Source organism: Protobothrops mucrosquamatus, unplaced genomic scaffold, assembly GCF_001527695.2.
Source record: "Protobothrops mucrosquamatus isolate PMUCROS unplaced genomic scaffold, P.Mucros_1.0 scaffold368, whole genome shotgun sequence".
Lineage (NCBI taxonomy): Eukaryota > Metazoa > Chordata > Lepidosauria > Squamata > Viperidae > Protobothrops > Protobothrops mucrosquamatus.
In genome coordinates, this window is record NW_015386702.1 from 339,482 (window position 1) to 352,483 (window position 13,002).

General features: G+C 36.6%; 1 protein-coding gene across 2 annotated transcripts in view; it reads right to left on the reverse strand.

Annotated features, from left to right (window-relative positions):
* UNC79 (unc-79 homolog, NALCN channel complex subunit) overlaps window positions 1-13,002 on the reverse strand; it is a 136,533-nt gene that overhangs the window by 108,991 nt on the left and 14,540 nt on the right. Inside the window, exons 3-8 of one of the 2 annotated variants that reach the window (XM_029284087.1) lie at window positions 12,196-12,500; window positions 10,202-10,372; window positions 4,821-4,913; window positions 3,377-3,432; window positions 1,911-2,040; window positions 922-986 (exon numbers count right to left, since the gene is read on the reverse strand). In XM_029284087.1, coding sequence (XP_029139920.1) covers window positions 922-986; window positions 1,911-2,040; window positions 3,377-3,432; window positions 4,821-4,913; window positions 10,202-10,372; window positions 12,196-12,500 — 820 coding nt within the window. Of the gene's footprint in view, window positions 1-921; window positions 987-1,910; window positions 2,041-3,376; window positions 3,433-4,820; window positions 4,914-10,201; window positions 10,373-12,195; window positions 12,501-13,002 lie in introns of those variants that run through there. The other variant, XM_015815694.1, reaches the window with a different exon arrangement.

Below are 13,002 nucleotides of genomic sequence, written 5' to 3' on the forward strand. Positions count from 1 at the left end.
CGCCTACATCGTCCATATAGGACGACTCGGGAACTCAACTCCTACCCCGGGCAGCTCACCTATCCCCTTATGCCCAGGGGAAAGGTATCAAGCCGTTTGACAGCTGATGCTGGCTGTCAAACCGGCTTTTACGCAAAACAGGCGGGAGGCAGCAAACAGCTGCGACCAGCGAAATCGCCTGCCACCGGAAGTCTCCCTTATTACTATTTTTTAAAACTCCAGTTCTGTAGCAAAATTAGTTGGGACTTTCTTTCTTTGGTCATGCTTTTCTGCATTCTCAATAGACTTCTGGTTCTTATCTGGATGTGTGCAAAGGACATGGGAGGGATAAATAAGTGTCTTTGGGAGGGAAAACAATACTACTTAGTTTAGAAGTATAGTACAAGGTAATCCTCATTTAGTGACTGCCTTGAGTGGCAACAGATCTCAGTTACAACAGTAATGGAAAAGTAACTTAATGACTAATCCTTCTATTTACAACCTTCATAGGTCTATAAAGAAAGGGAAAGCTGAAGTAAGACCATAAGTTTCACTTAGCAACCCTTCACTTAATGACTGAGCTGTTGATTCCAATTGTGGTCACTGAAGTCCTATAGTCACTACAGAACTATCTGTAGAATTTTCAGGATCAAAAAGTGGACTTGGCAAAAGAAATCATCTTCACAATCTCTTTATGGAAAAGAGGGATTCATCAGGAATTTCATTAATAAAAGGCAAAAGATTTACACGATATAAAGAGAAACCAGAGTACAGGAATTTTATAATGGGATTACCCTGGTTATACTTGGCAATGCCATAGTTTGAGTGGTACACAATGACTTTCCAGTCTGTTTCTAATGACCTTATTATGCCAGGAACTAGGATAAGGCTGAAATGGCCACTCACAGGGCACACTTTAAAAGGTACAGAAGTGTTCATTACCTTCACAGCTGGCTTGTTAATTGCATTATGACATTCAATATGCTGACAATGAATGGGATTCCATGCTGAAAAATAAAGCCACCATGGATAAAGTTGCACAGGTTTACTAAAAGCTAAATACCAGTAAAATTCAGCATTATATGAAACCATAAATATAATCTGAAGGAATTTCTACTGATAATGTCTCTGTTTCATACCTCAAATATTTAACCATGGGATGTTAGCCCAGCTTTGGCAAATATAGAGTGAAGCATAATGAAAGAATGTATTGTCATGAATTATCAATTAAGATTCAACATCCAGTAATGCCATTTAAAGTATGCCAGGCTGTTTATAAAAAAGAAATCTGTCTGAGAATCTAGAGATTAAAATATTGGGGTTGGAATTTAGATTGGATATATCTATAAAACATTTTCTTAAATGTTAAATGTGAAGTACAGTTTATCATTCTGCATATCTTTATAAAATTACATATAAAGTATTTTTAATTGCTGGTTCACACATCCATGTTAATTACTTTTGCAATCCAATGGATGCATAATTCATCACAGAATTAAAGTAGTCAGAGTATAAAATGTAAACTCATGGTAAATCTATCATCACAACATCAAGCTTTTTTTCTAGCTTTAAAATGCAGAATTATGTACTAACAGACCGAGTTGTTGTCAGTTCGATCCTTTTCCCATGCAGCGTTAGCTAAACATCATATGCTTATAGAAGAACTTACAGCCAGTTTTTGACAGCATTTAACTGCTTTTCTAGTTGGAAACAACTAGAACTGCTTTCCTAATTAGGACGTTAGAAATTTATCTCTATTTTTCCCATTTTCCAATTTCAAAAGTTCTAATCCAGAGCTCATTACAAGGTTATGAACATTTTATTCAGAGAAGTCAATGCTTAAAAAAACTACTATATCTCAGTGACATTATTGATAAGTTCTGCCAATAAATTGTATTAGCATTAGTGCATAGTTTGATTATCTCAATTACCTGTATACTGTAGTCCTCGATATTCACTTATTGCCCCGGGAGGCTTTAAGTTGGGCCAGTAGTGGAAAAGCATTTGGACTGCAGGTGGCTTTACTTGAGATGGGCCATATGCTATTACATATAGCAAGTCCTAGAGGAAGTCAGAGGGTGTAACACATTTAAATTCAGGCAATGGCAGCCTTTACAGGTGCAGTGAGACACAAGTAATAGAAAAGTGAAAACAATTAGCAATTCAATGATCCTTTCCAAGACCTGGAGGCAGTTAGACTAAGGAATAAGCCTCCGTGAACTCAATGGCCCATATGAGTTGAGTAGACATGCACAGCATTGAAATCATGTACAGTGCACTACATAGTGGTTGGTACATAAAACTTATTTCTCTAAGTAGTCATGTACACAACTGCAATGTTGTCCCTTTCCTGAGAGTATCCATCCCCCCCTAAGGATTTCAATAAAATTAATTATCACTGATATTACCAAAACTCTACTCTGATCTACCTATAGAAATCCACTCACTAGCTAATTGTGCTTTTGAATGTTTTCGTGCTTATATACCACAGCAATAGGGGAACAGAAATGTAGCTTTAAGGAGCAAGATGCCTTCGAATCAGTCCATGAATTTGTTTACAGTTCCAGACCTCTTTCACAAACTTTACATGTAAAAATCCATATTGGATTTTCACCCCAAATTTTCTGCTAACACAGTAGTGCTTGTTATTATTCTCATTCAGAGGGGTACAATACTTTCTGGGCCACAAGCAACATTCCACAAAGTAGGAGAAACATATTAAACCTGAAAAACTGAACAAATAAAAAAGAGATGATCCCTCAAAAAGAGATAACCCATCAAAAAGCCAGACTAAAGGACCCAACATCTCTACTAAGTTCCAGGAATATGGGTTGGTTGGGAAAAAATGTTGCCCAGTTAATGCTAAGGCAAAGGAGGCAGGAGGCAGGATAAGAAAGGAGTTCCCATTAATGGTGGAATGGATTGCCAAGAAACTCTTCAAGGGCTAAGAAGTTTGCTGCAGATTCATATAACCACAATAGAGCTGGTTATAAATTGATGGACTATCTGTAATTCACAAATACTACGACAACAAGCAAGTCCAAATTGTCAGAAACAACCATGGGGAAAAGCCCAGAGACAGAGAGGCAATGGTGGGTGGAGGGAGAGCAGATAGAACAAAAGCTTGCCCATATCATACATGGTTCTTCTAAAAGACTGAATCAATGTTTCTCCTCCATATTTTTTGTTTATCTGTTTACCTAGAGTTTCAGTGGAAAGCCTAAAACGGGAAAAATACATGCATAAATTTATGTCATTCTACAATGGATCTGTATTCTGTAACTTCAGGAAAGGAATTAGAAGTATAGTTTCAAAATGATTTAATACTTCAAAATGACTAACTTATTAATCACCATACAGTACTGTTTCCATAAAAGATATCTGGTTCCAAACTTACTTTCCATACTTCTTGTTTGTGTTTCATAAGACATTCCAATAACTGACAGTGATACACTGGAAAAGAAGAGACAAACAGAGGCAAATCTCTTTAAATGACAAATACTGTATTTATTGTTTAATTACTAACTGGCAAATCAAATAGTTTGTGAGATTTCATAAATTGAACTGGATAATCACTATCCAATTAGAACAAAAGCTAGCAACCTGAATCCCCCCGAATATTTTAGTGCATCTCTGACAATAAATGGGACATAGTGTTTTTTAAACAGGAGAACAAATAAAGCAGGTCATTTCCAAAATATCCAAGCATTATTTTACCATAGCACACTTTGCTTACTGTCTGAATGCTTTGCTGCTAACCATTGAAATGGCATTGCCTTCTTTTTATAAGGAGGGATATCTGTAATCAGTTACTTAATACACAGAGATCAATTAATGTTTTTTCCCCTCTTTTCAATAGCATATCCACATAATAGTGGAAAAATTCATTAATTAAACATTAGGCTCAGTTAAATTTTTTTCTTTAAAAACCCACCATACATAGTAATTGATTAGACACCGATATAACTAATGTAACTATTCTTCTGTCTCTCTTTACCTGTAATCAATTTATTAAACAGAAGGAGGCATAATTTATCCATTTCCAAGCAGGCATTATCATTAAGAACTTTTACCAAATGTGAAATATGAAGCAATCAACACCTTTTAATCTAAATTTAATATGAACTTCAGAGTTGTTAACAATTATCGCTGAAGAAATTGTGATTTTTAAAAAAACTGTTCCATTTCCTGGTGTTAAAACAGAGCATATTATGGCCCTGTTTCCAGATTTTTAAATGTACCTTTGCATCATTGTGAAATTAATTAGCACCAAAATAGCTACTTTAGGCACCAGGCTTAGATATGTTAAAAGAGCTATTTTCAATTCCTTTTCAAAATAAGCACACAGTGAGAGGGATTAAAGCAGTGGTTCTCAACCTGTGGGTCGGGACCCCATTTGGGGTCGATCGACCATTTCATGGGGGTCGCCAAGCAAGGCTGTCCGCCATTTTTTTTTGTCCGCCATTTTTTTTGTCCGCCATTTTTCCCCCCTTTTCCGGCGGGTGCCTTACCTCCCTTGGGCTGGGCCAGCTGGTGGTCGGCCTGCTCCGTCTCTGCCGCTTGCCAGCTACGCCTCGGCCAGCGCAGGGGGTGGAACCACGCATGCGTGGCACTCCCGGGCAGGGAAAGTCCTCGACTTACGACCGGTTGGGTAGTCCTCGACTAACGACCAGTTTAGTCCCCGACTTACGATCGGTTTAGTCCTCAACTTACGACCAGTTTAGTCCTCGACTTATGACCGGTTGGGGTCGCGGCATTAAAAAGGTTGAGAACCACTGGATTAAAGGCACTCTCAAGTAGTTCTGCTAGTACAAGAAATAGCTATGGAAGTTACCACCTACCAGGATTGGTTGTATACTGCATTGCAATCATTAGCATTGAAGATGCAGAAAGATTAACATGAGCAGGCACCCCTTCTCTCCTTGAAGAGCCCACTTTAAAGAAAACAAGAGAAAATATTAGCAGCTAGAAATATAAATTGTCTCATTAATATTATAAGCGGCTTTTCAAATATGGAGTTAATATCTTATCCTATAGTATCTTTCTCTGTTGTTCCTCTATTATTCAAATGGTCTCCTTTATTTAGGTATCTGATTTCTCCCATTTTATTGTGGCATACAGAAGGCCTTTCAACACTGCTGAATTAGCACTAGCCATTCATTCTTGAGTTGGCAGAAAACTATACCAGCATGAAATCTATTGTCCCTAACTGCAATTTTTAGCCTGCCCATTTCAGGTTGCTGCTATCATCTGATTTCCCTCCAAGCTGACAAACCTAATAGACTATATACAACTTCAGTCTGCCCTTATACAGCATTTAAATAAAGAGAACAGTTGGTACAACTTAGATTTGTCACTCATCGGATGAAGGTAACATCATGAGAGCACAACAGAAAAAAAGGCTGCCAGGATATGTCTTTGATATGGTTAGGCACAAATGAGAAAATGCCAATACTACTGACCCAAGAGAGTCTTCTTCAAGCCTGCATGGCAGCCCACAAGATTATTCTCAAACCTCTACCATATAATAGCTCAAGTCAAGAAGTTACTATTCTCATACTTGGCTGGGTAGAACAATGTCAACATTTGCCCCTGATATACGTACCTTTTCCATGTTTCTGAATCTCATTCTCAACAATGTCCAGACTTTTGTTGCTTGGTGATGTTAAATGACTGGTAGGCAATGATCTGAGCTCTACAATAAGCCACATTCAACTATGTGGCTTAGGTATATCAGAATGGATAGCGGATCAATTTTCTCATCTTTGTTCTCCATTAAATAGAATTAACTATAGTTACAGTAACGATTACATATACCTGCAGAGACAAGGCTTATAGTCTCTGCCTGTTTTTCTTTATTCTCCAATTAACCCATGCTTGTTCTTCTCTTTGTATCCATTGCATGGACTTCCTTGAAATCAAGTCTGGGAGTGTGCCAGTTTGCTTCAAGGTTGGAATTAGGGGTGGAAGCTGTTGATCTATAGTCAGTTCTGCTCATGTATACTTGATTTCATGAATGAGATTTGTTCTATAACTTAATAGAGCTAGAAATGGATCTTCCTGTGTTAAAAAAAATCACTCTATTCAGCAAGAATTTGCTCTCTCATAACTAACTCTCTATCTATCTACACACACACACACACACACACACACACACACTTGAGATCTGTTCAAACATCTATCCTTTCGCAATAAGGTCTTTCTGAAATCAGGCAGTTTTTCTGAATCCATGAATATTTTGGAAAAATAGCCTACTGGCTTCAGCTTACCTTCATGATCTTACAGAAATACTCTACCAATTCCATAGCTGCTAGTATCACAATATCCCACTTGTCACTGAAGAATGACAGCAGTGGAATTACAGGTCTTTCAAAACATTGTTTTCACTTTCTTTGAATCTTGAACCAAGCAATGAAAATATTTGAGTCCCTTTTCTTGGCGCGTGAATATGGATATCAGTTTGTTGGTTTAATGATCATTTCAATTGCCCCAACAGAAGCATCTCTTCTAATTCTGCTCTTACTTTGGGGAATAGTGGAATTGGTAGCATGGACTTCAGAGAGAATAGTGTGTTTGCTAGAGGAATGTTCAAGATTCTTATTTCTTTTCATGTCTCTCTGGAGAGTTCTTCCAACATAATGCACTCGGTTTACTGTGGCAGATGCCTCCTGATACAGAAGCATACATACAGGTAGTCCTTGACTTACATCCACAATTGAGCCCAACCTTTATGTTGCTAAGGGAGACATTTGTTAAGTGAGTTTTGCTCCATTTTGCGACCTTTCTTGTCACAATGTTAAGTGAATCACTGCAGTTAAGTTAGTAATATGCTAATATTGCTTGTCAGAAGGTTGCAAAAGGTGATTATATGGCCCTGAAACACTGCAGCCATCATAAATATGAAGCAGTTCCTAGCATCCAAATTTTAATCACATGACCAAGGGGATGCTGCAATGGTCATAAGTATAAAAAATAGTCATAAGTCACTTTTTTCAGTGCTGCAATTTTGAACAATCACTAAATGAACTGTTGCTAGTCGAAGATTACCTGTAGTTTAAATTCAGCCTCTACTATTTACAATAAAGATAGAATATTTTAAAATTATGCTCTATTTCTGATAACTTGAATGTTTGTACTTTTTTTTAAAAAAAAAGAAGTAATGTGTAGTTGCTTTCTTTCAACAAGATTTCCTCAACTATCCAATAGATCTGGTACTTCCTTGTTATCTCATATTCAAGAGCCCAGCAGATTCCATTTTGCTCAGCTTAAGATCAGCCACAACTGGATCTGGCTGTTAAATATGTCACACATTTTAAATCTTGTTGCCAAGACCTGCAAGAAGTTTGGGTTTCACTTTGAATATTTTGTCAGAACATATTGTTATTCCCACAATGAAATGCTTATAGAGATCAATATTTTTTTTCAACTTGACAAACAAGATAGAAGCAGTAGGTGAGATGTTTTTTTTTAAAAAAAATTGATAGTATTCAGCAAACTTTGCAAGATACTTTGCTCTCGGCCCCTTCCCACAGAATATTAATCTCTAGCCCTTCAGCTATGTTGGCAAAGTTGTCTGTTTGATTCTTGCTGTTTTCTCCTCTTTATATATCTATTCCTTTAATTAATTAATTAATTTTGGAACCACCCATCTGCCTCCCAGGATAAGGCCAGGGTGTTAAAAGTTACTTCTTTGATACAGGAACACAGTTCTAACTATTACACATATATAGGTCAAACTAGGATTCTAAAATGCTTTAAAATCTGGAGATTTTTCTTTGCTTAGCTAGGAAAAAGGTACACTTATGATTCTTTAGTTAAACCAATGAAGAATCTTACCATGAAAATAAAAAGTACTCACAAATGTTCCAGTTATTTCTTTAAAATGTCAAAGACCCGTTTCAGCTTTTAGATATCACAAGGTAAACGTATATGATATCATAGGAAAGCTGATTCCTGAAAATATTTTCAGCTTTTTATACTGTGAAGATGATGATGATACATTCTAATAATGGTGTGCTACTCTCCTGCACCTGAACTGGACAATGTCACATCAACCAATAGAGGGAAGTAGCCAAAAATAAATGGCAGCAATAAACAAAAAAATAAATTTTAATCGATTCTGTACTTTTTGGAAAATAGATAAAGTAAAAAAATATGGCCATAGTGGCTGAGGATACTACGAAAATGGAAAAGGCAACTTCAAAGGTGAGATTTTTCTTCTTACATTTCTTTTTCTAAACTAGACTAGAACTGAACAGACTTTAGTAAGAATTTCTATCCTCAAACAAACTTTTAGATCAGTGGTTCCCAGTCTCTCCTACACCCCACATCCCTAGAAAATATTTGATTAATGTTTACACTCCCTACAAAAGTAATTGTGACTTGTGATTCATCACTAAGGATACAAGGTACTCTTTGTCTGAAATTCCATCTCGCAAGGGACACAAACTACTCTTTGTTGCCCCTCCTGAAATTCCATCCTGCACTTTGCGGGGGTGCAAGCATCCCAGTTGGGAACTCCTGCTTTAAATAGAAGGTCCTTCTCAGGAAAATAGAATACCTGCCCACCATATTAGCAATAAAAATGTGAAAAATTATATAGCTCAAAAGTAGACAAATTTGAGGCAAACCAGCTTCCCAACCATCCAGAGGGCCACAAGCCAATTATTTCAGATGTTTTTCTTTGAAAGATGTGTTGTTAAGAGTTTTGATGGAGGTGAGAAGTTCTGGAAGATTCTCACAGAAACCTAAAAGCTACATGATTTAGGGGATGCATATATTGTTCAAACATTGCAAATATCTTATTCTGGTGAATACAAAACAAGGAATAGAAAATCAAACATTTGACGAAAGGATATTTAAAAAGATAAATAAAGTTCCCCCAGTAGTATTCTGATATGAGCTCTGGATGAAATTATACATAAAAAGGTGCAATTAATATATTATTGCTATACTGGGGCATACTTCCAAACAAGCACTGGATTGCAATTACCCTGTATTTTCCAATATTAATGGGGCCTCTGGAGATGCAACTTAAATTTAATGCATGCTACCTTATTTTTTTTAATTAAAAGTCTTTTTTAAACGGAAAAGTATCCATTGGGCATCAAAGAAATTGTTCATAGCAATTTGGCACCCATTCCTAAACTGTTAACATAAAACCTGTCTTGCAGTAAGTAACCTGGTCTGAATACTGAAAACCTCAAGAAAAAAATCTGTCAGAAATCTGTTTAATAAGATTTGTCAGGAAAAAGACTAAAGTAACAATGCCAAAATTTTGGCACATACTCTACTTTCAAATGAGAAACATCTATATAGACAAATTAGGGTATGACCGTTTTGATTTGTTTTCTCCAGCTCTTTTGATATTAATTTTTCTCTTTTTTAGAGAAGGGCAGACTGAACCTGTTGATTGTTTTCGGAATGGCTATCAGATTTCTTCTCCATCAAACAACCAGCTCTTATATTAACCCTAAATGGATTGTCTTTTGAGTTTTATTTTCTTGAAAGAGGATTTTGCATATCAGTGCAAAATAGGCCCAATTAAGAGGCATATGGAAATAGTGGAATCCCCATGGGGATGTACATAGCTTTAAGAGATTCAAAAGGCCTTAAACAGGATTCTGGGAAATCTATTTTCTATTTTCCTAGAGTCATCCATCTACAGACCTTAATTCTTAAAAACAAAAGCTAGAAGCTAAGAAGTACAAGGAATACTTTTGAATTCAGGGTCCAGGAGGAGGGTCTTCTCCTGCCTCCTGAAACATCTTGCCCCTTGATGTGAGGTTGGCCCTGACCCTCCTATCGGTTCTTAAGGGCCTAAAGACCTGGCTCTGCCAGTTGGCCTGGGGCCCCAATGGGGGAACAGCACAGTGGAGGTGGTTGATTAAGAGCAGATCCCACCTCCCGACATTCTGTCCCTGCCCTCCCCCCCGTGTTCTTAGATTTTAAACTTTGGTTTTAATTTATTTATGTTGTGATGCAGATATATTTTTATTAACGTATGTCACCCAGAGTTACCGTATGATAAGATGGGTGCCCGATAAATTTATAAATAAATAAATAAATACTTTTGAATCCTTTGCCCAATTCATCCCATGCATTCATAGCTCTTTGGATAGTCTAAAAATCAACCCTCCAAAGCAGAATAATATACCATTCTCCTTCACAAGTGAAGCCAGATTTACTTACATACAAATACAAATTAATCAGATTTACTTACATATTGCCATGGGTAAGAATGATGTGCTGAGATACTCTATGATATCTTTGTGCAGAAATGGTGGGAATGTAGCTAAAGTAGAGATCATTGTGTACGGTAAAGTACTCAAGATGTCATCATTGAGAAAAGGTAGCAAACATGTAGTAGTGTAAAAAATGGACTGTCCAAGATCTGTCAGAGGCACAAAGAACAAACAATATGAATACACAATTGCAATCACTATGTGAAAGGGCATTCTCTATTTTATGTCCTTATGAGTTAATCAGGTTTAGAGGCAGAAGAAGTAAAAGGGTTGAAATGGGAAGGAAGATGGTGAAAAAAAAACTAGAGCTGAAACTTTGCATTCAATAGTCTACACTGCCTGCTCTATCATTAATTACTAGAAAGAAGAAATCTGAGGCTGTTCAGCCATCCACGGAGCACCCTCTAATACAACAGTAGAAGGGAAAGTAAATGGCAAGAAGTTAGACTTTATGCCCTAAAATAGCCTAAAACCAAAACTAACACCCTGACCAAAGACCAGAAAAATTACTTAAAATCTTGTGTCTGCCCACTTTGTATCATCACCTCATGCACTGTTATCCTTGCACTCCCAAAAGCTGATAAGAAATAACTCATATTCAGAAGAACCTTGGACTGTCTCTGAAAGCTGATGATGGGATCCAACTTTCTCATGTGGAACTCCTGATACTGGCACTTATTTCCTGCTAACTCATTTGATAACACTTTATGCTAAATTGCAGGTCACAACATTAATCTGGAAAGGGACAAATTAATAAAAGATGGCTACAGCAGCCTTGTCCAGAAGAGAAAAAAAGAAAACCATTTTTCTATCCTCTTGAGCAACAATCCAAGTGCCCATTGTTAAGCCCAAATATTCAGAAACCAGTAGCAATTCTACACCTGGAGTATCTATGATTGATTTTAATCACTGAGTCAATCCAATTGAAATTAGTAGAACATGAACCCATCTAGTGTCGGCTTCAACACAGCCACGTTTTACAAAAATATCTAAGAAATGTTTAGTCCATGAGATTTCTGGAATTGCAGCTAAATATGATCCTAATATTCCAAAACGGATTTTGATTCAGTGATAGCACTTGTACCAATTACCACAAAGTACTTAGTTTCATCAATTCCTCAGTAAACAAGACAGATGTAAATTTACACTGAAAACAATTAATGTACTGCTATGCTTCTGTCACACATTGATCTAATGCAGCAATAACTATAAATATATATACTATTTAAAGTGCTCTCACTATTTAAAATGTTTTATATATTGTCATTAATGTTGATCATATTTAGGAATCAGTGAATAGGAATTCAGATCACTTGACAAGAAGAATAGTTTTCCCATAAAAGAAATAATGATATAAAATACATGGAGAATACTGCATGCTTCAAAGTTCGCAAATATTACTACACACACACACACAGAGGAATTAATATTATATGTGTGTGTATTAATTTCAGTCTGCTTATTTTTTTATTCCAGATGCAGATAGGGAAACCCTGAAGCCTCCAGGTCACTTTTTTAAATATTTTTGTCAATTTATTAAGACTCTCAGACTATTATTACCAAAAATCAGTTTTTCTTACAATATTAAGACAAAATATTAATGTAAGATCCAAAACAAGCTTAATATAGCTTATAAAAGGAAACCTCCAGAAGCCATTTCTGCATTTGATATATAAAATACTTTGTGTGCATATGTGATTATGTATTCACACACACATTTATATCTGTGGCAATTAATGATGACTGAAGTTTTGCAAATTAATATTAAGCCAAGCTTCTCCTCCCAGACTTTAGCTAGACTACAAAAAATCCATAATAAGAGATAGTTTGGTTAATAGGCTGTAGGCTGGGAAGATGGGCACTGTAGTCCAAATGCATCTGAAGACATCTGATTTGGAGATATTTTGAAATATGCCTGTTGTAGATACATAATCTTTATGTATCGTGTTGACTGTAAGGAGAATTCACTCACCATGTTGACCATGTTGTAGCAAAGGAACTAGATCCAGCAGAGTCACCAATGTCACGTATAGTCCTTGATAGTCCAATGATGGGTAGTCAGATAACTGAGCATCCCGACTTTGCTGGCCTCGTTCAGTAGGAGCATCTCGCAGGACGCTGTAAAGGAGGGAGCGAGTAACAGTAGGGTTGATGGAACTGACCTGTGGTCTTAGAGATGGGGTGAGTGGGAATGGCACAGGAAAAAGACACATGGTCATGGGCACTGTCAAATTGGAGGCATCTTGATTCTCCTTCTTCCCTGTGCGGGACAAAATGCTGTTGGGGGGACAAAGAAAAAAAAGAGACAACAAAGACACAAAGAACAGCACATTACATTGAAATGACACTATAAAACAAATAATAAAACTCCAGATACATCCCACATGAGATGCAGTCTGTACCAATACTAAGTCATCTTGAAAAATCTAGCAACCATTTACTTCCATGCTTAGGGGAAATACAGTTGAAAAAAATGCTACAAGTGGGGAAATTTCCATTGCATCTCATGTGTTATCTGGTTCATAAGGAGCAAAAATATAAAAATGCATGTTTCAGTGGCACACCCATGTTTTACAGTTCTACAAAATTGGATGCGATTTGTTCTAGAAAACAAAAACTACAGCAGCAACATGTCAATTGTTTCAATTGTTGACCTCTTATCAAATAAATATTGAGATAACATTTTGAACCTCATGATTGGAAAACCAAAGATAAAATACTGGCAAAAGATAGGTGTGACACTTACAGAAACATGTTTTAGCAAAAAATAAACATGTGT